General features: G+C 35.1%; 4 protein-coding genes across 5 annotated transcripts; 2 read left to right on the top strand and 2 right to left on the bottom strand.

The window, feature by feature from the left end:
* Positions 1-43: 43 nt before the first annotated feature.
* On the top strand, positions 44-12,894 carry LOC114528106 (isoleucine--tRNA ligase, cytoplasmic-like). Its single transcript, XM_028549692.1, has 36 exons — positions 44-322; positions 1,503-1,578; positions 1,940-2,020; positions 2,355-2,387; positions 2,504-2,590; positions 2,693-2,775; positions 3,151-3,202; positions 3,361-3,445; positions 3,565-3,693; positions 4,043-4,130; positions 4,386-4,446; positions 4,594-4,689; positions 4,771-4,893; positions 5,236-5,327; positions 5,523-5,621; positions 5,837-5,963; positions 6,294-6,367; positions 6,551-6,640; positions 6,710-6,814; positions 7,097-7,183; positions 7,952-8,035; positions 8,414-8,558; positions 8,770-8,890; positions 9,269-9,360; positions 9,452-9,529; positions 9,856-9,974; positions 10,127-10,229; positions 10,319-10,402; positions 10,535-10,670; positions 10,853-10,938; positions 11,042-11,107; positions 11,221-11,316; positions 11,565-11,756; positions 11,933-12,139; positions 12,419-12,485; positions 12,800-12,894. The coding sequence occupies exons 1-36, from the start codon at positions 105-107 to the stop codon at positions 12,865-12,867; spliced, it is 3,630 nt and encodes a 1,209-aa protein (XP_028405493.1). The 5' UTR covers positions 44-104; the 3' UTR covers positions 12,868-12,894.
* Positions 12,895-13,114: 220 nt separating this feature from the next.
* LOC114528107 (phospholipid scramblase 1-like) lies at positions 13,115-17,622 on the bottom strand. 2 transcript variants are annotated; one of them, XM_028549693.1, is made up of 10 exons: positions 17,467-17,622; positions 16,926-16,994; positions 15,155-15,181; positions 14,902-15,036; positions 14,605-14,682; positions 14,326-14,518; positions 13,780-13,891; positions 13,435-13,534; positions 13,297-13,355; positions 13,115-13,207 (listed from the first exon to the last, which is right to left on the bottom strand). In XM_028549693.1, the coding sequence occupies exons 2-10, from the start codon at positions 16,969-16,971 to the stop codon at positions 13,175-13,177; spliced, it is 783 nt and encodes a 260-aa protein (XP_028405494.1). In that variant the 5' UTR covers positions 16,972-16,994; positions 17,467-17,622; the 3' UTR covers positions 13,115-13,174. The 2 variants fall into 2 exon arrangements, with proteins under 2 accessions (XP_028405494.1, XP_028405495.1); XM_028549694.1 differs by having other exon boundaries at positions 17,534-17,622.
* A 106-nt stretch (positions 17,623-17,728) lies between these two features.
* LOC114528108 (probable phospholipid hydroperoxide glutathione peroxidase) lies at positions 17,729-19,436 on the top strand. The gene is given in 4 exon segments (XM_028549696.1): positions 17,729-17,810; positions 17,969-18,169; positions 18,460-18,688; positions 18,690-19,436. Coding segments are annotated over 3 exon segments (522 nt in total). The 5' UTR covers positions 17,729-17,810; positions 17,969-17,984; the 3' UTR covers positions 18,798-19,436.
* A 1,499-nt stretch (positions 19,437-20,935) lies between these two features.
* LOC114528293 (X-ray radiation resistance-associated protein 1-like) lies at positions 20,936-27,146 on the bottom strand. The gene is made up of 15 exons (XM_028549933.1): positions 26,979-27,146; positions 25,644-25,816; positions 25,428-25,499; positions 25,262-25,334; positions 24,854-25,042; positions 24,658-24,703; positions 24,453-24,563; positions 24,043-24,281; positions 23,719-23,926; positions 23,519-23,588; positions 22,892-23,206; positions 22,471-22,770; positions 22,203-22,305; positions 21,610-21,683; positions 20,936-21,410 (listed from the first exon to the last, which is right to left on the bottom strand). Exons 1-15 carry the CDS (start codon positions 27,070-27,072, stop codon positions 21,237-21,239), a joined length of 2,241 nt encoding a protein of 746 aa, XP_028405734.1. The 5' UTR covers positions 27,073-27,146; the 3' UTR covers positions 20,936-21,236.
* Positions 27,147-27,195: the final 49 nt, after the last annotated feature.

The following is a 27,195-nucleotide window of genomic DNA, read 5'->3' as shown; positions in this document are numbered from 1 at the left end:
AGTAAAGTGGAAACATAAACAACAAAATTCACGTGTTCTTTATCCTTCTTGCCCTAACTTTTTGTTTTAAAAGCTGATGCAATGGGGTTCCACTGTTATAGTAAATGATTTTACGGAGTTTTTCCAATTACAAGTCTTCAGTTTTGCAGCTAACTCGATCGTTATCATCATTGACTAAAAATCTAATCGCCACAAAGCATCTCAGGTCTGACGATATGGCAGAACAACATCACTTTCCGAAAGAAGAGGAGAAGATTCTCGAATTGTGGAGTAAATTAGATGCTTTTAAATCTTGTTTAAAACAGTCCGAAGGAAAGCCAAGGTTGGTTAATCATAGTAAAAAGTAAAAAATATTCAGTGTTTAACCCGGCGTACTAGATTGGAACTTTGTTGTAACCACTTTTACTTTGTGCTGGAAGAAAATTAATGAAACCAGATTTTGATTACCTGATTGAAAGTTAAATAGGTAATTCTGTGATTGTTTGTGAAGCTTTTTTGCCACAACTATATTTTGTAATGACATTTGCTGCAATTAATTCATATATACTGTGCATATTTATGTTTTGAGAAGTTGATAGTGGATTGAGCTGGTTTAACATTAGCCAGCGCCCAACATGGGCTGCATGAAAGGCTTATAGGGAGGGGGGAAGAGGAGAAATGACTCAAATGAGCTTGCATGAACAATCCCCAGGATATTTGCAAAACCCTAGAGTGAAATGGTAACAAGCAGAATGTAACCACATATTATTACATTATTTTGCTACTATATCAATGTTAGCCTCCAATACATGTTCATATGTTGCAAATACTTTATTCAGCCAGTTGGTATTGGGAATTGTTTTACCCTAACCCAAATTCCTTTTTGCCATTTTTCCCCAATTGGGATTTCTTTTCGCGCTTTACTTTCCCATTGTTAAAAAGTTAAAGTGCCCCTTTGTCCAACTGGTTACATGACTGATGGCTTGTAAACAGCAAAAAACACTCAAGTTGTTCCCGGTTGATGAGAACAGGCCTCAACAATACTGTGCTGCACGGCCTGCACCCCATGAACATTGTTGTTCCATGTTGAGGCCTGTTCTCATCAACCCGGAACAACTTGAACGTTTTTTGCTGTGTAGATGTATGCCCATCAGAGCCCTAGCCTAGCTAGGTGAGTACTTCGTGTACGCTCTCTGATTGGCTTCTGATCATTCATGTGAATGTTTGCAACTAAATTAAAAGGATTACTTCTTTTTTTGGGCTTCTCCTTGCATGTCTGTGGAGTAGACATGCACATCATGGACTTGTCCTAAAGGCGTTTTCTGACATGCCTTTATAAACACTAAATACATAGACAATAACAGCACTCCATATGTATGAAGGAATATCTAGATAGTTCTGTTTGTCCAAAATGTACCTATTATAGTATTTACCTGCCCAATGCTAGATGTTGCCTTATCAGACATTCAAGATTGCATTATCAAGTCCAAGTTGCTCCTTCAAGCTGATTTGGTTTTGTCTAGGTATACATTTTATGATGGCCCACCATTTGCAACTGGATTGCCTCATTATGGCCATATATTAGCTGGAACTATTAAGGTTAGTGATATTATTCATCTTTATATAAAACTATAATATCATAAAAATAACAAGTTATCAATCGGTATGCCCTACTTATTGTATATACAGGGTGTCTCAAAAAAAACGCAACCACTTAAATATGCAAGAATATTTATATTGTTCGAGTTTGCACCAAAGTTCAGCTAAAATGACTGTTAGCATTGTAAATGAAGGATTAAGAGCCATTTTCAATTCCCAGAGGTGCTTATTTATTGCGCTTTAGAGCTGTATTAATGTTCTGCATATTAAAGTGGTTGCGTTTTTTTTGAGACACCCTGTATATGATATGGAATAATAAGGAATGTGATTTTTTTTTATTTTATTCGTTGTAATTTGATAGGATATAGTTACTCGTTATGCACATCAGTCAGGGTATCATGTTGAACGTAGATTTGGATGGGATTGTCATGGACTTCCAGTGGTATGTATCGGTAATAAATGAATATTGAATAGTAATTTATAATTAAGTATGTAGGTCATGAATTATTTTGTTAATTAAAATGTGTTCAATAACCATAATATCCATTCTAATGCAATCACATTATTTGCCAAAACAGCTAGTCCCCATGCAATATATTGTTTGTCCACTTTTGTGTTTGCTAACATATTTCTTTTCACTTCCTTCCATATAACAAATTTATTCATGAAAATTCCATAGAGTTTGGTTTGCCTTGAAAAGAGTAGGAATATTATGAGTGGAATTATTTTCTCTCCAAGTGTATGCTTATCCAATCTGCTTATGATTTTCAATAAAGGAATATGAAATTGACAAGAAACTTGGAATTAATGTACGTATATTGATAGATTTGTGGTATTTTGAAAAGTGCATATAAGTTCCCAATCAGGAATCTATTGCAAGCTTTTGCTAATATTAGTGAGTTTTCTAATTGAATAAAATCATTAGGGTCCAGACGATGTTCTTAAAATGGGAATTGATAACTACAATAAAGAGTGTCGCAGTATTGTTATGAGATACTCTGGTGAATGGGAGGCAAGTATTTAAAAAGATATTTCCAGCAAACAATCATGCAGATTGTTGTGTGAGTCCCCATGTTCTCTCATTCAAAATGTATAACTCCATCATTAACTTTAGAAAATTGTTTCAAGATTGGGAAGGTGGATTGATTTTGAAAATGATTACAAAACAATGTACCCCACATTTATGGAATCTGTATGGTATGTATACTTTTTTTTCTATCATCAATTATATTTTGAAAAAATATTTTCAAATTCCCACATCTTAGTTGTAAAATGATGCAGTATGCAGAGCACAGAATAACATGACAATGGCCATGATAATCAGTCATTTCAACTTGTGACCATTTAAACATGATTTTTGATTGGTCTGCAATTCCACAATTGCTACAATTCAACTGTGTTCAGTTGGAAGTATAAAATATGACTGATCAATGTTACCAAATTTGACTGGCCACATAAAGACATATATAAATATGTTGACTAAAAATTGACTTGTGGAAGATACAGTTATTGATCTTAATTCAATCAGTCACATAAAGATGCCTTATTATTGATTCTGTGATTATATTTTAGGTGGGTTTTTAAACAACTTTACGACAAGGGCTTAGTGTATCGAGGTTTTAAGGTACTTGTGCATAAAATATTTAACATACTCTTATTGTTGTTACTTTCACAGTTTCTCTCTCCACCCCTTCCCCTGTTCTTGGATTTGTTAAAATACTTTGGTAAGCAACAGATTTTTAATTTCCGCTAACCAGTTAATTTTGGGATATCATTCATCAGGTGATGCCATATTCCACAAAATGCACAACTCCTCTGTCAAATTTTGAAGCAAATCAGAATTATAAAGACGTTGTTGATCCAGCTGGTATTGTTAAATTTTATTTGAATAATAACCACTCTGGAGCATACCATGATTTGCTGCTGAAATTGTTTTCTAATTTTAATAATAATGAAAAACAATTATCTCCTTTTGGAATATTTTAGTTATTATAAATTTTCCTCTTGATGATGATCCTGAGGTCAGCATGATAGCTTGGACAACTACGCCATGGACTTTGCCTAGTAACCTGGCCTTGGTTGTTCATCCTGATCTAACCTATGTTAAAATTAGAGGTGGGATCTCTGACGTTGTAACTTTTAAAACTTGTTCATTCAAATTTCATTCATGCATATTGTTCATTTTCATTGTTCCTGGTTGTGTTTACAAATTCCATTTCAAGACAACAAACTGAATTTCTGAAACTTCTTCATTTTGTAACTTAAAACATCAATCGTTTTACTAATTCAATGACTATTAACATGCAGCAAAAGTGAAAAAGAATATGATTTGCACACTAGTTTCTGCAATTACAATTACCCATCTATTAGGAAACTGAAGAGGAATACAAACATGTATTGATGGAGGTCGTTTCCAATGGCGGAATGTGACGTACTTTCCTAACGTTATTATTTCATATTGTAGATAATGAAACTAGTAAAGTATATATTATGATGGAAGCAAGGATCACTGCTCTTTTCAAAAAGCCAGAAGATTTTACAATTTTAGAAAGGTATAATTTCAACGTCAAGCATAAAATGTCAACATTTTAAAGGAACTTTATTCCAGTTAGAACTTAAAGCCCGAAGAACATTGGTTCACTTTTGCTAAGAAATATTTATTGCTTCCAGAAATTTCATAAGAAACCATGAATCAGAACCAAACATACCAAAAGAAAATCAGAAAAGTGAAATGGAAAACAGGCTCCTATATAGTTTTTATCTTGGCCCACTAAAATTGATATATGGTGTATTTTCTATTACGCTAGATTTCCAGGCAAAACTCTAAAAGACAAGACTTATAAACCCATATTTAGCTATTTCGAGAAGGTAAATGAGCCATAAAAGAAGATATTTTAATCACACATTGTGTCCACGGCATGTTGATCATACACAAGGATACAGTTTCGGGTAATTTTACACAATATTTCAGTTAATGTAAGATAAATTGTTTTGCCTTAATGTTACAAATTGTAGTTAAAGAAAGATGGTGCATTTCGAGTGCTCTGTGACACGTTTGTCACAGAAGATAGCGGCACAGGTGTTGTTCATTCTGCCCCCGGATTTGGAGAGGTAATATAACTGTCTAACGTGAATAACTTTGCGTTATAACCACTGGTTGTAATCTCAGCTGAATTTTGTGATGAATTCTAGGACGATTTCCGAGTCTCGTTAGCGCATGGTGTAATCAAGAAAGGTGATAAAGTACCATGTCCTGTGGACAATCAAGGACAGTTTACGGAGGAAGTCACTGATTTTAATGGTATCCATGTTAAGGTGAATTGTTTGATGATATATCGTTCACAGAAAAACATGTGTAGATAAATATATGGAATTTTCTTACATTTTTCTTGGATGAGTTTGCTGTTCTAGTTGAAATTACACCTTAGTACTGATTTATGAAAAGATATATGAGAATACCTCATTTTGTGACATGCAGACGTATATATCTTGTTGTGGGAACACATATTTGTGGGCTAAACTGTCTAAACGCGTAGTTGTCTATATCATAACTCTTGTCCTTTATATAGCCTTTATTTAGCAAGGATTATACCGATTTGGGAATTACGTATAAAATAGGAATTTCGGGCAGCTTCAACAAATAATTCATTTCTATAGGAGGCAGATAAAAAGATAACAAAATTATTGAAAGAAAGAGGAAGATTAGTCCATCAAAGCACCATAACACATAGTTATCCTTTTTGTTGGAGGTTTGAACAAATTTTCACATTTGAAACATACACTGACATCGACTTTGTCAACAATGATTTTGATATGTGTTATGTGCATTAAAATTTAATTTTAAATTTATTTTTTGATTCATTTACAAATTTAAACTCTTTTTCAAATTGTCTCTATCATTGAAACGATATTTCATGGCCAAAACGACTAATATTTTTTTCTAGGTCAGATACTCCTCTCATTTATAAAGCAGTTCCTGGTTGGTTTGTTAAAGTTGAGTCGTTCGTCGATAAGTTGCTCGTCAATAATAAAATTTCTTACTGGTAAGCTTGAACTCGTATCTCAAACGCTAATATAAATATTATCTATAAAGATATTATTGAAGAAGTATGTAGATTTGGCTCTGTGTAAAATCATAATTCTGAAGAATGGTATTCTAACTTTTCTTGATTCCTCACAAAGTATTCCCACTGTTGATGACCAACGCTTGGAGAATTTGACACGATCCACTTTTGAAATTAAATTTGTTTTTATTCAGGGTACCTGAATTCGTTCAAGAAAAACGTTTTCATAATTGGTTAGAGAACGCTCATGACTGGAATATCTCACGAAATCGATATTGGGGAACACCGATACCACTTTGGGTTAGCGATGATTATGAAGAGGTGTGCGTTTTGTGTTGGCTTTTTATTGTGTTTAATGTACTGTTGCGGACAAACGAGGTCATGATTAAAAAACGTTCAGGGTGAATAATTTGAGAAGGAAGCTAAGGGAATTCAAAATTCAAATCGTGTGAATCAAGTCGTGTGATTCTGATTTGTTTGTAAATATACAAATGAACATGAATTTCTGTATATTTTATGAAATTTATTCACTCTCGCTATTCATGTTTTTTTTTGTGTCTCCGTTAAAAGAACTTTGATTCAGGATTTATGATGAATTATCTTTCTATCTTTCACCCCGCGTTGTTTAACTCATCAACATTTCTTACCAAGGTTGTGTGCGTTGGATCTATTGATGAATTGGAGCAATTGTCTGGTGTTCGAGCAACTGACCTCCACAGAGAAAAGTACGCCGTCTCTTTCATATAATTGGCGAAGTAACATGCATGTGATCTGTGCATCCGTTACCTGAATAAAACAGATTAAAAATTGTCTCTATTGTCATGCGTTTACTGCAAAGAAAGAGGATAGTTCATTGGTGTGTATTATTATTGCATTATACTTTGAATTGATTATTGCTTTCTCTCTAGTACTGATAAGATAACAATTCCTTCGAAAACTGGTCGAGGAACTTTAAAGAGAATTAGCGAAGTTTTTGACTGTTGGTTTGAAAGTGGAAGGTGGGGAATAATTTTAGAAAAATGTTGACTTGGAAATAGCAATTTATTCAAACTTGCAAATCTTTTTAGCATGCCGTACGCTCAAGAACACTATCCCTTTGAAAACAAAGAAGGCTTTGAAAATTGTTTTCCTGCTGATTTTATTGCTGAAGGCATTGATCAGACCCGAGGCTGGTAAGAGACAACTTTTTGTTTATTGAAAACCTGCACCACGTGCATGCATGAACTTTATTTATTATGTAGTATGCCTGGTAGGTCCTGGTTGGAAGGAAGGCTAACGAACTTGTGCGTGAATGCATGCACACGCTTATACAACTTATGTGCTCCGTTTTTTTTATAGTAACAGTGTAGATCAGGTGTATGCCACCTCCCGGGAAATATTAAAATCTCTGCCTCATCATAAATATTCCACCAAGATTACATTCTCACCAATAAATTCTTTAATTTTCAAAACAGGTTTTACACCTTGTTAGTCATTTCTACGGCTCTTTTTAACAAACCACCTTTCAAGAATTTGATCGTGAATGGCCTTGTTTTGGCAGCGTAAGTTCATTTGATTGTCACACTCGTATAACACGACGACCTTTCACACTTATAGTTAAATATGTACAAAGTTGTCCAAAAAGTACCTTTTTTTAAATCAAGCCATTGCTGGAACTGATTTTGTTATATTAAATACACGGCTTAAACATTTTTTTGTGCCGTATGGAAATATTTCAATAGGGAGCTTTAGCAGTGACTACGAGTACGACTACGAGAACGAGATTCGTCATTCTTGTGCGTTGTTTGCTTACGCCATCAGCCAAAACTCGTAGTCGTTGGGCTTTCGAGTACGAAATTTGCCAAAAAACTCGTACTCGAAAGCCCAACGACTACGAGTTTTGGCTGATGGCGTAAGCAAACAACGCACAAGAATGACGAATCTCGTACTCGTAGTCGTACTCGTAGTCACTGCTAAAGCTCCCTATTAGCAGTGACTACGAGTACGACTACGAGTACGAGATTCGTCATTCTCGCGCGTTGTTTGCTTACGCCATCAGCCAAAACTCGTAGTCGTTGGGCTTTCGAGTACGAAGTTTATCAAAAAACTCGTACTCAAATGCCCGGCGACTACGAGTTTTGACTGATGGCGTAAGCAAACAACGCGCGAGAATGACGAATCTCGTACTCGTAGTCGTACTCGTAGTCACTGCTAAAGCTCCCTATTTTCACTGAAAGGACGCCATTCATGACATACAATATTCATTTTCTATTGAAATTTAGAGATTGAAATTATTTTTACTCAAATATATAAATTATTCTTGTTTGCAGAGATGGTTCAAAAATGAGCAAACGAAAAAAAAATTATCCCGATCCAATGGAAGTCATCAATAAATATGGCTCTGATGCTCTAAGGTAGTACTCTGTTCTGCGTTTATATCATTACATCTTAGTTAGTCGTTTTAGTTCATTTTTTAAGAAAGGCAGGAGTGTTGGAGTCAGAACAACAGGGGTCACTACATGGGGGGAGGACATCAGGGGGTAGAACAGGGGGTGACGTCAGAGAAAATGACATCAACAGACGTTAGGAGGTAGGATATATAGAGGGATATCAAGGTACAAGACACTAGGGGACAGGAGAGCAGAGGGCAGGGTATAAGGAGGCAGGGTATCAGAGTGCAAGACCTTAGTAGACAATTTATCAGAAGGCGGGGAATTCCATGACAGCGGTGAGAATATATACACCAGTATTTCCTCCTCCATGCATCAAAAAAGAAATTTTTCATTTCGAAGGTTGTACCTGATCAACTCACCTGTTGTCAGAGCAGATACTCTGAAGTTTCAAGAAAAAGGTGTTAAAGATATAATCAAAGATGTATTCTTACCGTGGTTGAATGCTTACAGATTTCTACTACAAAATATTCAACAATATGAAAAGGTAAGGAACTCCGTATGGCACTGATCTCTAATGCATTTATAATCAGTCTTAATGCATGCGTTACACACATAGTGTGGGATAAAGATATAGTAAACATGATTTGTAATGCGACGTTATCAAACCAGAGTTGTTAACACTGAAATTAATGTCGTTTTCCGACTCTAAGTCGGGTGATATTACTTGAAACATCAAGTATATTTTACACTTTTAGGATAATGAAGTTAAATTTATGTACGATGAATCAAAAATGACTGTTTTAAGTAACATCATGGATAGATGGATACTTTCATTTGTTCAGTCCCTGGTTGTGTTTTTCGAGCGGGAAATGTCTGGTAAGCCTACAACACAATTGGTTGCATTAAAAAATAATTGTTAACGTTCAACCATGTATATTTATATCACTGTTCCATTGTCCTATAATGTTATCAGTATTGATATTTTTAACGCTATTTACATGATATGATGAAAGATGTCACTCTGGAAGTCTTGTTACTATCTTGTTCTTGCTTAAATCCAACCTCGTGTCCAGGGTCTTCTACCTCCGCCCTCCTCAATCATTCCTCGTTAAATGCTATTTTTATAAAAACCGCCTGGTCTCTGTCATTCTACCGTTAAACTCGCCTTTACTCTCCCCCCATTTTTCGCCACATCTGGGTTCTATATCTTTGTCTGGAATGAATTTTTTCATCCGTGCCATTTTCCTTTTCCAGCTTATCACTTGTATACTGTTGTTCCTCGTTTGGTAACGTTCATTGATCAACTCACAAACTGGTATGTCAGGTCAAATAGGAAAAGACTCAAGGTAAAACTTGTATTTATGTTTATAATATACTGTACAAACATGTAAGTGTAGACTCACTTCAACCTTCTGGTATTTCTGGTGTTTTCTTCAGGGTGAATTTGGTAAAGAAGATAGTTACATGGCGATGCAAACTTTATTTAATGTTATTTATACAATGAATAGAATGATGGTGAGTAATATATATATATATTATATATATTGAGATCGTTTCTTGATCATAATTTGAAAATGTTAATTAAAGTCCTCCATCGCCATTGTGTAACAATTAATATTTGAAACATATGAACCATATCATTACCCACAATACATATAACTAAACAGTTGATTTCAGAGTCTTGTAGCAAACACAATTTTACCAAACATTGCAAGTTTTTCTTTTGAGCCCTGTGGCAAACACAATTTTACCAAACATTTGGGAGTTCGCATACCCGGGTTCTGAAAAAAAAATTTTTACTTGGGTCTGAATTGTTTCTTTCTCTTCGTATAATTAATTAGGCGCCATTTACGCCTTTTCTAACGGAATACATGTTTCAACGAATGAAAGATTATATCCAGTTTGAGAAATCTGAGGAATATACTGATAGTGTACATTACCTAATGATTCCTAAGCAGAGGTTTGTAAATTTTTTATACCTTCGTGCGTGAACTATCGCTTAACACTTTTAAACTGTTTCAATTGTTTAAATATGCAGGATTTTAATATTTGTTTGCTGCCTCTAGCATATCTCAGATGTGTTTTTAATGGCCTATAATTGTGTTATTTTAGAAAAGACTTGATTCATGAAGATATTGAAAATGCTGTCTCGCATATGCAGTCAGTCATCGAACTTGGCAGAGTTGTGAGAGATCGAAAGACTTTACCAATCAAGGTAGATCAAGAAATATTTGTTTTAAATGTACTTATACATTCAAGGTAACTCCGTGAACTTTCATGTAACCGTGAATTATATTATTTTAGTATCCCCTACCAGAGGTAATTGTTATACATCAAGATAGTCAATATTTAGAAGATGTAAAATCTTTGGAAAATTACATCCTAGAGGTTAGTCATTTAAAAATCATTTAAAAATGCAAACAATTGTAAACTATAATCGTGGTTCATCTCTCCTGTTAAAACCAAATGTGAATTTTGTTAATTTTTTTGCTGGTTTTCAAGTATCGACTTTTTTCTCAGGAACTGAATGTTAAGAAACTAACTGTGTCTTCAGAAAGAGACAAATATGGAATACATCTTAAAGCTGAACCAGATAATCAAACTCTTGGAAGAAGGTTAAAGGGAGCTTTTAAGCAGGTCTCGCAAGCTATTAAAGGTACGAAATTCGATTCTGGTTTTTGCTTTTGATTTGGTGCATGAGATTGCAGAAAATGAGTATAATCTGGTATTTTGTCTTGAAGAAACAGATAGGGACTGGAGTTGAATACACATAAGCCCTATTTTTATGCTTTTTCGACTACTTTTGACTTTCGTCGACCTTTTCCTTTTACATTCTAGAATTAACTGATAGTCAGTTGAAAGAATATATCAAGAATGGAAAAATAGATATTTTGGGACATGTCTTATCAGGAACTGATCTCAAGGTTTGTCTGCATGGATTTCAAAACACAACATTTCACAAGAGTGTAAGGACTAGACGTAAGACAGGGGTGAGACGTCTCCAGAGATATTCATTTTCTTTTTTAGTTGATATACACCTTTGATAAAAACAGCAGCATGTCATCGCAATACGAAGCTCATTCCGACAATGATGTGAGTGATATTTCATCGTTTTTCTACCTATGTCAGCTATAAATTCAAGGACTAATACAGTAAAATATATCCGGCTATGTTACATGTAATGCATGGACTATACATTTCCGCAGGTTCTCATTTTACTTGACGTCACTCCTGATCAAACCATGTTGGACGAAGGTGTCGCAAGGGAAGTGGTCAATCGCATTCAAAAATTACGTAAGAAGGTAATAATATATAGTATAAGTTTATTTTTAATATATTTCAGTGATTGTTTGTTTACGAAATTACTATCAAACTTATTACACTGTAATGATAAATAAGGTGTATCCCCTGTTCTCGGGATTTGGGAAACTATATCTAAGGTTAAGTTATTTAAAAAGAAATTAACCTCGGTATATATAAACGATTTGGGGATTTTAATTTGGTATTTTTTTTATTAAAGGATTTTAATTTGGTATTTTTTTTATTAAAGGCGGGTTTGCAACCAACTGATGACATCACAGTGGCGTATGACGTTGAGACAATAAAAGACAACGAGAAAGCTTCCTATTTACAATCTGTTGTTCAGAATTACCGAGATTACATTGCTGATGCCACAAAACAACCAATTTCTTCATCTGATTCTTGTCTTAATCTTTCTTTAATTATTCAAGAAGTCATGGAGGTACGTCCTTAAAAAATTCCCTTTTGTCTTCTTCCCATGTTGAAGTGAAGACCCTGCATGGCTAGCTTGCGATATTGAGAAACTAATTGTTAAAAATAGTTCGACGAGACTTCGACACCCAGTCTGAAATATATTTAAATGTTGTTAACGTTGTCAATATTTCTGACGCTTTTTAGTTGAAGGAATGTCGATTGAAATTGTGGATCTATCGAGGACACGAAACATCTGCTAACTCAGGACCAAGTCCATTTTGTAACTTTGTCAATGTCAAATTAGGTTCTGGTGTTAAGCCAGGGACTGGAGTGACAGGGAGCATGGGAACGATCCTTTTAGAAAACCCTAAAGGAGATTATTTATTAACTTACGACGAGTTTGTTAAGCAGGTACGTGCATGAGGTGATTTTCGCGTACCTTTTTATACCATAACATTTGAACATTGTTGTAATAAAATATTGTTCGTGGTTGGGACTTGAGGGAAGAAGTGATGTCTTCGACATTCTAAGATAACTATCATCTTTTAGATATAGTTTAACCCATAGATTTACCCAGCAACGCAAAATTCTTCCACTTTTCAAAATGTTCTGAGCTTAAATATATAGATAGAGTTCAAAGCATTACCAAACCAGGAGATTGGTTGTAAAAAAAATATATTTTTTTACCAGGTAAAAGTAGTTTTTGGATTGTACGGAGGGAACGTTCGACTTTCTCATGACGTTGAAGGCAAAGACGGTAGGATTTTGTTTTCGTAAACTACATGCTATCGCTTGCTGTCGTTGTTGCCATTTTTATACTGCTCAAATTCCACGCATTGCAAGTACACTGCAGTGAAATGTTTTATCTTCATTGCCATGAAGCGCAAAAAGTTTATACCGATGCAATTCAGTATCTTTTCACAGATTTCTCGTTTTTGCATGCAAGTAATTATTGTACCGAATTTCTTTTGTTTCCTGGAATTGCATAAAAAATAACGTCATTCTTGGGAAGAGTTACGCATGGGCATTAAATTATATTTTTAGCAATGAAAATGTCCCTTCTTTCTTTAGAACTACGATCAGTAACACCTTCCCAACTAGCTGGATCAACGGTTTATGTTTTTACCAAGTCACAATAATTAAAGCATTCAGCAATATGTACGAATTAATTTTTATTAGTAAAAAAATGTGCGATGACAGTCTGCATATAGATTGCAAGCAAAGTCGTGATTAAATAAAAGAGGAGTATGATAAATATAGAGGGAAGACTTTCGGATGAACATCAAACAATATGCTGTGTTACATTATAGTTTCACGATATCCATACTTAGAATAACGTGCAAACTTTGCTGGTTGCTACTTTTAACATTAAAAATATTAAATATCACAGTGAAATTGATTACATGGTCAAGAATAGTACTGTCTTTTATATTAGTATAACTTGATTCAGTTGTCACTTTCTTCAAAATACATGAAATCCTGTAAAAAAAGAATACAAAACTTTCAGCTCCAGTTTAAACCGTTCGTACGCAGGCAACGGACTTAAAATAATCGTATATACTACTCACAATTAGGAATGCGGCACCAAATATCACAGCCTTGGCTGAAATATCCATGTCCATTGGAACTATACAGGATGAAAGTTCAACATATAAACATAGAAGATATCACATAGTAAATATTATTTTAAGATCAAAGTGACTTACATGTGACCGAAAAGTTGTCTGCATCGGTAAAGAGTTCCATCAGACCCATCCATTGCTTTGTGATCTTTCCAACCTCAGATGTTTCATCTGCTGACATTACCTTTTAATGTTAAAACAAATTTATTTTAGCCAGGAAATCTAACGTCCCAATTATATAAATCATCGATCTATCTGACACGGTACGCAATAGGAAATTGATATAGATGACTGGATGTATGATGGTAGGCTGAAATCAATCGAAATAATCGAATAAGTCGCTCATTGTTCTTCATCTTCACTGCTGTCTGTCATGGACTAGGCCATGTCGCTTGGGTATGAATAACAAGGAGCAATAAAAATACATACATTATAAACGACATCTCCACAACATTTGCATTGACAAAGTGGTCCTCCAATGGTCAGGATAAGATCATTATTGGCATTGAAAAGATCCCACTTCGGATAACAACATGTCCATCTATATAAGATCGTATTCACAGCAAACAACACATTTTAAAAGATAATATATAACCATTCAAGAATAAGCAAGAAAACTCAGGACAGTATGAAATGTTGTTTTTACTTCAAAAGTCATGGTCGTGAAAAGTACAACCAGTTAAAAAAAAAGTGAGGATTATGCATGGTTTGTGTACATCGGACATTAACAAAACCAAACACAATAAGCAAAAATTAAAAAGAAATCACTAATATTATTTGTGTTTAGAACGCGGATGTAGCGGGCAGATAAATACAAGAAACGTTCATTGAATGTCCAAAGATCATGGCCATTAAAAAATTTAAGAGGGCATGAAAAAATAATTAAAGAAAAAAGTGAAACAAGACGTATATATAGAGGAGACTGTCTCAAGTCTCAGGATGAACCGTTGTTGTGCTGATGTGAATTATGCCTACCTTTCTTTCACGTATCCAACAATATTGCCAGGTGGGGCATGAACCTCCAATACTTGAAGGCAACATGGACAACAGGCTCCCTGACATCTCAGTGGACGAACAAGACGGATCACTTCTCGTTGAAAATTATCAATCACTTGAATATCAAATGGTCTCAAGGGACCACAACACTGACGGGTACAAAAGTCTGTATCTATAATGAAATACAAAATAAATAAATAAATAGACTGATATCTCTAAACAGTTTTCAACAGTCTTTAATGTTTTATTATAACCAACCTTCTTGAACAAAGTATATTTGTTGACCAAGTGTGTTGTAAACATGATATTTATTTTGCATCTCACAGCCTGTGAAGACTAAATGAGAAGAAAACGAAAAATTCACGAAGGAGAATTAGATAAAGAAAACACAAACAACGTTTGCAGTTTGTAAAAGGAAAACGAGCTTTTTCGTGAAGGGAAGTTAAAGTTTATCCATGCTTCAATGAAAACCGAAGAATGGCGTCCAATGCATGTGTTATAAAAAAAACTCCCATAAAATTGTCAGCTAAACTACTGCATGTGTGCAGTTCTTACTTTCAAAAAGTTCTTTCTTTTGTTTAATGATCAGTTGATCAATCTGTGCAAGGTACTCAAGACCTGGAGGACAGTTAGGAATTGGTTGTGGCATTTGAAGCTGGACAAATCCAGGATTCTGAACAACTACTTCCCCTGTAAAAAATTATCAGATTATAATATTATATATTTAACTGTACAAAAAGAACACAATGTTTATGTTACAAATGCATATGAATGATATGATCACGTGAAGTGATAAGTCACTACATACCACTTTGTTGACCATACTGCGCTGTACCTAAATCAACAGAATCATCCGGGTAAGCGATTTGTTGAACAACCTTTTTTCAGTACTCTTATACCAAGAAGAATCCGCTCATGTGGTTACGAAATTAAATGGTAGTAAGAATGTAATCATGCATGGGAAAAAGACTTCAAAATTATCATATAAAAATTTGATTTAGTAAAGAGTGTTTTACTCGTATCATATCCTAGCTCACTAGCCTATGTGCTAAGATCTGGGGGGAACTTGGCTTACAAAGTTGGCTTGGCCCTTGAGTTCGTAGTTTTCATGCAGCAGGTTTAAAGCCACCGCACACAATAGCGAGGCTATCACGTTAGCAAGTTTATGTCCTTGACCTTGAGCAGAAAGTTTTGGTGAAAAGATCAACCGTTAATAGCTGAGATAACAAATTAACCTTATTTATTATGTACTGTTTATTAAATTCTATTATGCAGATTCGAAATCTCATACATAAAACAGATGTAACAAATCTTGTTCCAAAAAGGTACATATCGTTCTTCATCTTGCAGAAGGACGTCCAATAACAACATGCAGATATACAATGGTGAGATGTATGGCATTTTAACTTTTAACTTGGGTTGAAATGGTAGTAAATCTGGTAATTTTGGATTATCAGTCCAATCTAGACACATGAAACATGACAAATCTGGTGTTAACGTGCCTTGGATGTACTTAATTTGCAATACTCTCAAATTTATGTCCCTCACATATTAGGCTAGATGCATGGCCAACAAGGAAATATAGCAATGTTTCCTCAATGTTTTACTTTTTGCCAACTCAATGAGAAAATTAGTGCCTAGAAATGCTTTCCATTAAATACTGAAATACTCATGCATCCTCTGTTTATTTCTGCTCCTGATTAATTATTGTTTCATGGGCATTGGTTGATTAATAGTGAAGACACTTTTCCAACCAATATAAAACAATAGCTCAATTCTGAGAATATCACCCTTCCACAACCACATAGCAGAAGCAAAAGAAACCTTCTATATGTTGTTACAAAAATGTATGCATACTCAGAAAACATCCTAAAGCGTTAAAGGGTTGAATTCTTGAGTTAACCCCATAGCAATTACATTCTACATCAAGTGAACTGCTGATTTACTCCCACTGCAAGGAGAAACATTTTTGCTCAAATAATAATTTGGTAATCACCAAAACTTCTTTTCTGAACATAACCTCTATCTCATATTCATTTGAAACTATCGCTAACGGAAATGGTGTAGAATATCGTGACAGTAGAATATATTATTAAAAATTATGGCAGATAAGATTGTAAACGAGAAATATGTTTACATACTTTACAGTGACTGCACGCCGCCCTTGAAAACGTCATATGGTTTTAAAGTCAAAACAGTTGATTCTTGAACATCATAAAGCAATATATTCCATTAAATCCCATTAAATCGAAAGAAACAATTCCGTTAAATCGAAGGAAAATAAAAACCAAAGCACAAATTCTCACGAGAATATGCTGTGATACAAAGATTTTCGATTAAAATCATATTTTCGATTAAAATCAGTTGACAGCTTACAGCTTTTTCGATTTCTCGTAAATTTAAAATTGAGAGAATATTTCTATTTGAAAGTTTTACATCATCCAACATCTAATTTTCTAGAAACTTAAATTCCCAAACAATTTCGTAGCGGATTTGATCGTGCCTAACACCATTGAAATATTCAGAAGATTTTGGAATGATTAATAACAGATCTTAATAATGTAACAGTTTTCATTTACCTGGTTGCTGTGCTATAGGTGGTGGTGGTCCTTGTTTTTCAGCCATTTTCACATCCAATGACTTAATATCTTAACAAAGTGATCAGACCGAAATGTTAAATATCATATATTGATACTTGAATATACAACTTGCAGTATTTTGCAATTGGCGTCAATAAACATTGCCACCTGTCGAAAGGAATCAAGGGAATGTTTCGTCGTTACAAATTATTTCTCATTGTTTATATGTTTCGAAAATCGAAATTGCTATAATATCATTTTCTTCTCTTGTGTTTGCACCAGAGGTGCTCACATTTACTCCTTGGGAAGTTAAAAAAGTCAGGTTAGGAACAATTCATACATTCTTAGGGATTCTAACCGGAATTATTTTGATGCAATACAGCACTATTACATCATTAATCAACCGGAATATATAATACTGCAACGTCAGCTGAAACCATGGATAGTAAAAAGACTTTATTTCCATGCTGAAACTATAGAGCGGTACTGCAGTAATGCGGTATCGGAAACTAAAAATAATATTGAATAATATTGGACTTACTTCGCTGTATGAGCAAATACGAGGTATAGCAAATGGCTAGAATATAGATTATAGATTATAGTCATACGTATCGTAGAAAAGAGATTTTCACATTTCCTCGCATTTTCTTCACATTTGTTTATCTTTCATAATATTCTTTTCATAATCCTCCGTAAAAATTGGGGCTGGAGAGGATGGTAGTGCACGGGAAATTCAATATATTTTCCTGGTATATTTATAGTAAATATGGTCATTGGCCAGCCCAATTGGCCATCACGCCCCGCCCTCATGGCTTGTTGTACTATTGTACTCAAGAATAATCACAGGTCACGAGCATTGCCTGCATTGGTGGTGACGCCGTGACGGTAGGTGTTGTATTCAAACTTGTTGTACATTATATGTATTACTTATGTTATCTTAGTTTCTTCTACATTCTGCAATTGTGCCTTGACTAGCGAATGCTCTACCGCATTACAGTATTTCGGTGTTTACTTCGGAGCAATTGTAAGAAAATAATATTTAGACGAGGAGTTCAAAATATGGCGAGTGGTGGTGACCAACAAAAAGAAACAAAGGACATACTTGGTTTTGAGGTTAAAGATATCGACGGTAATCCAGTTTCTTTATCAAAATATCAGGGATTTGTATCTTTGATAGTCAATGTTGCATCGAAATGAGGATTTACAAACTCAAACTATTCTCAGCTACAGGAACTGCACACAAAGTGAGTTGGGATTGATGTATAAAAAATAATTAAATTTATATAATTATATATTGCTTTAGGTTTTTTATACAACTTAAAATTCTGAGCGTGCTTTTAAATAGCTAATTGTCTTGACGTTGACTTTGAAATAAAGTTGAAGTGACACCAAGTAATAAAAATGCTAAGTAAATAAATAATAAAATTACAGTAGTGAAAGCCTGAAAATATTTTAAACATATTTGACGTTATGTCAATATTTCATTTCCAGTTTTCCTTGTATATTTATCACATATGGTTTATATTATATGCAGGTATGCTGAGAAAGGTTTGCGTATCCTGGCTTTTCCTTGTAACCAGTTTGGTGGGCAAGAACCAGATGATGAAACTGCAATTAAAGAGTTTGTGAAAGGATTGGGTGTAGGATTTGATATGTTTGGTAAAATTGATGTAAATGGAAACAACACACATCCTCTGTATGTTTTCTTGAAGAAAGCTAAAGGTGGATTTTTGGGAGACAGAATTAAATGGAATTTTACCAAGTTTTCTGTGCGATAAAAATGGAGTTCCTTACAAACGCTATGCACCCACAACCTCCCCAAGGAGTCTTGAAAAAGATATTTCAGGATTGCTGGAAAGCTCATCTCTTTAATTCTTTTAGACATTATATTCTGTATTTGCATATTAAAAGTGAGTGGTTGTAGTAAAGACAGTTAGTTAGGGCATTTAAAGAGAGGGAAAAAATGCTCAACACTTACATGCAGATAGTCAGGTTCCTAATAATTTGCATTGTAGTGGAATAGCAGAACTCTTTCTTATCAGAATCTACCCATTTATAGCATTTGTTTTCATTGTAATAGATGAAAATATGCAGAAGGAAAGTTGTGCCCCATTTCAGTCATGTAATTTTCATAAGTCTATTTTCCTCTCTTTAAATAGTCCAATTTTCGTCTTTGGCAACCAAATAATAATGGTAGTGAGTCCTAGACATTATTTTCAAACATTTTGGTTTAAGAGTGGACTTTTATTCCAAAAAGTTTCAGATTGGCCTATGTAATATTGCAGTTACAAAGTATGTTTTAATGCAGTTGTACTGATCAGACTGGCAGAAGTGTTAATTGCATCAATTTATGGTTAATGAACAGAATTTATGATGCCTTTATCAGAAAGTTGTTGGTGAAGGTTAATGAACTTACTTGTGCAGAAGTCAGTTTTGTTCTATTTGTTTGCTTTAAATTGAATTTGTAAGTCTTGGATGTAAAAGCAAAATATATAAATTGTATTCTCATTGTTAGGTTTTAGTGATTGTATATTTTCTTTATATACCAAGGATATAATTCCAGTTCCAAGATAACGCTGCCATTACATTACACCAGCTGATTATGTAAAATTACCTCGACTGGCTCGACACATACAATAGAAGTGTGACAAGATCTAGTAATTCTTATTACCAGAATTGGTCAGATGCACACAGACCCACCTGATGTTTATTATTACCAAACATATACTAGGAAGGGGGAAAACTAGGTTTGAGCAGCTTTGGTTAAAAAATTTGTGTATATACATTGTCACACTGCACAATAGCCAATTTTTACCTATGCAAATAAATCTATCCTGCTAATATTGCCTTACTCATATGCCAATGATTATCCCCACCAAATGGTTGAACTTTTGTTCGTTGGTTTGAACATGAAATATATCATATGAAGAGATCAAATATGCTGGCCTAGACCAGTATTTTTTAGGGAGTAAGTCATAGAATCTCTATGGAAATTTTGAATTGTCTATCCCTTTAGCTAGTACTATATCCTGCATGTTCTTGCCAAAATGTTGAAGGGCAATATTTTTCACTATTTCATTGATTTATCAAACCCAAAGCAACTAAACCCAATCATGTGAATAATGAGCTATATAAGCTTTTTGCTAATTTATTCTGTCAACATGGTAACACTGCGCAGCTTTGTAGAAAGTAGAATGACTGGAATGCCAAGCTTCATTTGTATCAAAATGGCAAAAGGGTTAGGGGTGAAACTAAATGGTAAAGTGAATTACAATTTTAATATTTGTATATCGTTAAATAATTTGAAAGCATGGCAAAATGGCAAGCGTCGTCAGCGTCACTAGAACGCCACTACCGTACACGTGGTCGGGGATCAAACGTAACGACTAACGATGACAATATTTCAATCAGATATGGTTCAAAACACAACACAACAATCGAGTAATTTCGTTTATATTCTTTCCACATTTAAAAAGGTGGTGAACACAGCAAGAATGAGCCCCATTGAGTTGAACCAAGACGTGAACTTGGACATCTGCATGACTGTGCTTTGACGAAACATCTTGCGTCTGTTTGACTCCTCCGTGTGGTATCTTGGCCGTAAAACAAGACGAAAGACTTCAGTATTTACATCTGGTACTTTCTACCAAGTGTCTGGGGACTTTCCCCGAAGCCATCGTGGTGAGACAGTTAAAAAACACGAAAAATCCGAGGATTTATAATCGATTCTTTTTAACTTCTCCGTATGTTGCTTCGTAGCAGATCTTCGCTGTGTCCACGTGGTATTCATGACGCGTTGTTATTTATATACCAAAATTTCAACCAATCACCGAACGTTGTTCTTATCCAATCAAGTGTCATTACATTCTCGCACAGAGACAGTGAAGAGAGAGCTCTGGGTACGAGAATGAGTCGTTGGATTGGAATGACTCACTTCGCGCATAGAATTGTCAACTTCGCCTAACTTCGTTGCCTGGTTTGCCGCAAAAATCGAGAATTAGACAACTCGATGAATTGATAATATATACATTTTGTACAATGCTATATATACTAAAAAAATACAAAATATTTGTCTTTGACTCGCATGCTATGGTCAACACGCATGTCATGGTCACGACCGTACATTCTGTCATAATGTCATTCATTCTCTCGAGAAGTCACTGGCTCGTTCATCGGCTTAATTTAAACGCATAATGGTGCGAATATTTCACCCAAATAGTATGTTAGCATGCAATTTTATTTCATAACCTTCATAACCTCTACATCTCCTTCAAGCTTAGTCTTTATATTAATTCGTGTTCTCGTGCGAAATCAGTTCGTGTTTTTTTCCTTACTTTCATGACTTGCCACCTCCTCACTTGCATCTTTAATATGATCTTTTCTTACTGCAGGTTTAATGGATATTCCCTGTTTCTGAAAGATATCACCTGCCACTCTAGTTGATTGTAACGAGTCACAACGAACTTCGTTATATTTCGTTTGTACCTAAAATATATTGAAAGATAACCAAATACTGAGATGATTAAAAAACATACTCTACAAATATGAGTAAGGAAAATCGTACAAGGTTGAATCTTCCAGCGAATGGTTTTTTTTATCAATTAACAATGTTTGTTTCTCGGTCACTCATTGGAAGATCGAGTGTTTAATTGAAGCTTTCTTTCCACTTTCTGATCACACAAACCTCATTTAGTAGCTTCTTGGCTTCTTTCAATTCCTTTTTATTCCTTGGTCTTTTGTTCCCTTTCAATACATTATCTAAATTGAAACAGATCGTGAGCAACGGGTCAACAGAACCATCCATGGATAACCCATTATGATATCAGGGAGTTATGATACCATGGAGTTGTATTTGAGTCGCACCTACCAACCCCAAACGCTCATGTAGAAAAACATACATAAAACCAAAATAAATTCATATTCAAGACAGGTTGGAGCTGATTGGGCTTTTAAAAACTGCTTCGCTGCAGTTGTATAATTGATAGGACATTCATGGTCTGATCACATGAAGGACCGTCGTTGAATAAACGATAAGAAATATATGTATGAAATACTTCATAACACCCGGCAATGGTAAACCTTAATCCTAACCAAAGGAATATAATTTACCCATCGTTGTTTATCTTTCCAGCTAATAAAAAATTTTACACTCATGGTCCGAGGCCATAATAATTTGAATAAACGTAAAGGTAGGGGGGGGGGGGCGGATACTGCATGTTATAAGATTCAAATATGAATGCGTTGTCATTACTATATCACATGCAGCCAATCTCTTACCCAGGTTACTCTCGACAGTTTTAGTGTGAGTTCGCATTTTATCAAGTATTGAACCTAATTCTTCAACGGTTGTTGGTCGGGTATTCTGATACCTAGATAAACCCTAAAACGAAGGATGATAAGACATCAGACATGCACTGTGATAGCGTTGGTTAACAGAAAAGACGAAGTAGAAATAACACCAATGGTAAACATTCTTAATCCAGCCTATAACCATCCACCTCGCCGAATTAGAAGTTTCCATCTTAGGCAGAGGAATATAATTTACCCATCGTTGTTTATCTTTTGTAGTTTGCTCGTCGCGATATCTTGCAGATTGCTGTGTAAATGTGAGTGGATGGTCCAGTGTATATTGTAGAGCTCTCACGTTTCCATGTACTGTTTTAGGCAGTTCAATATCTTCTGAATATTGTTCATCTATATTTAGTAGTTCTTCATATCCTTGATATTTCTTGGAAATATGGTGTTTTGACTTTGGTACTGTTTTCTCAGATTTTTTCTGTGGCATACCCGACTTTTGTTGTTCGTTATTATAAAATAACACATCGTCGTTTTCAACTTCTTCAGCCTAAAAAACAAAATGTGGGAATTCCAATGCAACTTTAAAATGGGAATGCAACTTAATGACCAATGCAAAAATATATCGTGTGTCCTGTCGTGCTTTTATAATCAAGTGATACTCGCTGTACCTGTGTAAGAAATACTCTCTCTTCAGGGGAAACAACTCTTTGACTTTGGGTCAAGAGACTTGAATCATCTGCAAACGAAGATTGTTCTTTTCCTGTTGAACGATCACCATCAGACGAACGCAACGTTTCTTGGTTACTTCTCTCGTCATCTTCTACATCACGTGTTCCAGCAGGTGCTGACGCCACTCGCCTGTCATTTTCGACAGAAGACGGTATAGGAGGAAGAGGTTTGATCGAGTATCCAAGATCGTGTTGTTTTGGTCCCTCCAACATCAGCAAATTTCTTGTCTGACTGATCGTCGGTACATCCGCTATCTTAAAGCAATTAAAACGATACTTCATCATATCCTTTCTGAGATACATGGCATGGCTCAACGAGAATCCTAGATCGCGTGCACCTTCACTAGCAGGAACGCCACATGTGGTTAGTTAAACTATGCATTGGATAAAGATGACTAGGCTATGAGCGGATTTACTTCGGCTGGTGACATTTGTACTCGAAACTACTGTTACTGAATTGCGTCGCAAAACATGCTACGGTTTTCCGTCTACTTGGAAACGATCAATGGCCTACTCAAACATACAAAAGTGATTATTAATGGTGACAATAAATATAGCCTAACATACTTTTCTTGGAGAATTCTTGGTCAGAGATAAAAGACTTGACGAATCTTTTCCTTTCTTGGAAGGTTTATGTCTAAAATCAAAATGAGGTTATCATTACGCTTGCATTCAAATTAAAGTTTGATGTAGCATGTGTTGCGTTGTTCATCACACATTATCGCATATTTTGCGAACAGAAAATCAAATACCTTTTTTGAGCTTACCTTGCAACTTCAATTCCCGCAACGAGTCCAAGCTGATAATTAACTATAGGAGGTCCCTCTCTACCTCTTGATGCCACTGGGTTCCCCCAGATAACCACTTCTTCAAGACGAGGCCACGTGGAAAGAGTTAGCAAGCCTTCTTCTTCTTCGATCTCATTGTTTGCCAGGTTCAGATGGAGCAATGAAGGAAATGGCAAAGTATGGCGATCTAAAATTAAAATGCACTCACAGCACATGCAATTGACGCAAGTAACCGCAGTGAACAGCAATGAATGCTTTTGAAATTCGAAGTATATTTATTCCGCCACTGATGTTTCCCGTTACCTTGGAAATGCCCTTGGCTACATTCTGTTTCTATGACGTCACCTTTCTCCGTCAATTCATCATTTTTACCACTATATAGGATTTCTTCAAGGATGGAAATCTTACTATTGACATCATCAATTTCCTCGTCTATCACGTCATGACTGTAGTTACTTCTAAGTATACTGGTCTTAGGTTTAAGCAATCGTAAATGCGGCACCGATGCGATGTTATTGTACTCCAAATTCAGGTACTTCAATCTAAAATATCACAAGTGTCACAAGAAGAGAATCAAAGAGTAATACTCGGACCAACAATCAGCCTCGCTTGAATACGACGCGTTGGGTTGTGTCGGATGATCCATCCGTTGCCACTGAACATTTACTCGTCTACAATCCTCACGCTTTACATATTCATATACTTTTACTAACCGTTTAAGTCCTGCAAGACATGTGAAAGTGTTCAAGTCAGTAAGATGATTTTGATCAAGCCACAATTTCTCCAAATTTCCAAAACGAGACTGCCTTTGTCCTTTATTTAAACTAACAGCAATGAAATTATGTTGATAAGTTAAAATATATGACGACATCAAATTAAACATGAAAACGAATTTTAAGAAAATTGTATCGGGCTTACGGAAACGATCGGCACATTTCTGGCGGTAACTCGCTCAATTGGTTTCCTGTAAAAGGTTTTAAACTTAGTAAAACTAATTCATATGAATGGCTTGAAAACAGACAACCATGAATGGATAGTTTTATCAATTATTATAGAAAGTTAATGAAGTCAACTTTAAGGGGCAAACGACTTGTTCGAATATTGATCGATGTACCTGTTAAATGCAAAACTTTTAACGCGGGTAAGACACCCAGAGCTAAAACATCATTTGTGGTTAAATGATTGCAGGATAAATCTAAAGTTTCCAACCAAACGAAATCTTTGTCTTGTAGAACAACTGTTCCGGAAATTTTATTCAACGGAAGTTCTAGTGTCTTCAAGTTTGGAAACCGTCGAAAATGAACTACAGAAAATAAAAATCGTATTTACAATCGCAATGCTGTGTGAATCAGTACCATCAGGTAACCTACTGCTGCTATACCATGTAGGCAGCATTTGGGTAGAAAACGATAGTGCAGGGGGTTAGACATTTCTACTCTACTCTACTTCTTCTTGACTACCAAAATTTGGGAATGATCAAGCAATTTAGTTGTCATGCACTTTGTAACAATATAGTACTGACCTAATTGAAGATTGTTATCACCAGCATCAATATGAATCACATTACTGAACATGGAAAAATCATCCTCATTCACCTTAGAAAACAAATCAAATTACAACAAAACAAGATGCAAAATATATATCATAAACTAATTTGAGTTATATCCGCAAAATGATCAGTTTCTTACCAAAGTTAAGCCTTTCCCTGCAATATTGACACTGCATAAGTCCAACGGATCGTTAATATAACAAGCGTTCATCTAACAAAATAAAAGATTCAGGAAATATGATGTTAAAAACAGACAAAACCATTATGTTTTTCGTAAATAAGTAGTTGGAGCCCATGATCACGAGGTAATTTGAGGAAAGAAAATATGAAAAAGAAAGAGTAAAAAATAATTTACCAAATATATTCCATCAAGCTTTTTTCGTGTTTCACCTTCATTAGTTTTTCTTGATTTAGAGCTTTTCTTTGACTCCGACGGTTTGTCAGATAATGCCACATCTGGTTCACGACATAAAACTGCTTTAAAACGTCTCCGTTGCTCTGCTCTGTAAGCCACAAGCCATGCACCACCTACACGACACAGATTGCGAACATTTTTTTCAATGTAATCAATCAAATATGGGTAATATAAATTAAATAAAATAAGTAGAAATAAACAGTCGGATATTACGCGTATGTACAGCCTCTCAGAATGAGGGGCCTGTCACAGACACCAAGCATAAGGGGCAAGGCCTCAAAATGATAAAGGAACAAGAGAAAGAACGGAAGAAATGGTTCCTATAGGGAAAGAAGAAAGTCCTGATCGCGGAATTCCTCATCAATTCTCCGCTTACGCGAGTTTCACAACGCCGAAAATTACAACGCCTTATATTTCGGGTCTCGTGATTGAAACGTTCAAATGACGTCGTATGTACAAAAACGAGGATCTTTCACAGATTTTCTCTCCTGTCAGATTTTCTCTCCGCCTCTGGTCTCCAGAATATCCTGCTTGTGAGCGTCTGCCCGGATGCGAATACAAAACGGGACGTTACGTTTAATTATTATTGTACCAGTATACTGTATACATTACGTCAATCAGAAGCATTTTATTTTCAAAAATAGATTGACCATGCGTGTAGTCGTGTGGTACCATCGCTGACTATTGTGCGAGAGCTTGTGGGTTCAATACCGTTCATACAATGCTGTTTTAAACATTAATCTGCCCTTTTTTTCTTTTGAAGATATTTTCTCACAACATTTTTAGAAAGGTAAAACATTTCTGTTGGGCTTAGATTTTGCTTCTAAACCTGATTTTAGCCTGTTAGACGTAGCCCAATTATAAGCCCTGTCCATGGCCCCACAATTCATTAAATTTTAGTAATATATGCACATATGTGATTTATAAAACTTGCTATCATGTTATATACAGAGGCACAGGACAATCAGACCACCCATCTTAATGTTTATTATTCCAACAACTTTACAAATTACAACAAGTCTAAGTTACATGAAATAAACTTACTTAACTGCGTACGACGTTTATAATTGAAAATGAAAATGACGATCTGTCATTTCCTCATAAAATAATGCTAACAAATCTTTATTATCTTCATGCTATTTCACTCACTGTAAATTGTAAATGGCTTATTCGAAGCAAATTTATTTTACATTGTACTATTAGATATGTTTGTTGAGTGTTGACTTTGTTCTATTACTTCTATACGCACTATATAATCTATATTCAATAACATACCGGCGTAGCCATTTTCTGCGGCATTGTTTCGTGTTAAACTTCGTACTGGAAAACACTGACCAGATAATCCAATATTTCTACCAAGCTCTGTCATATTTACTTCTACAAAACCAAAAATCTGACATGATTGATTTTGTACACACAAAAAGAAGAAGAGGAAAGTAAGGAAGCCATATTGTCGTTGCCATGGCAAACGATCCGATCATCCGAACACAGT

This window comes from Dendronephthya gigantea, unplaced genomic scaffold, assembly GCF_004324835.1.
Source record: "Dendronephthya gigantea isolate DGI-Jeju-01 unplaced genomic scaffold, DenGig_1.0 000048F, whole genome shotgun sequence".
Classification (NCBI taxonomy): domain Eukaryota; kingdom Metazoa; phylum Cnidaria; class Anthozoa; order Malacalcyonacea; family Nephtheidae; genus Dendronephthya; species Dendronephthya gigantea.
Note: the sequence above shows the minus strand (reverse complement) of the source record. Positions and strands in the feature narration are given on the sequence as shown.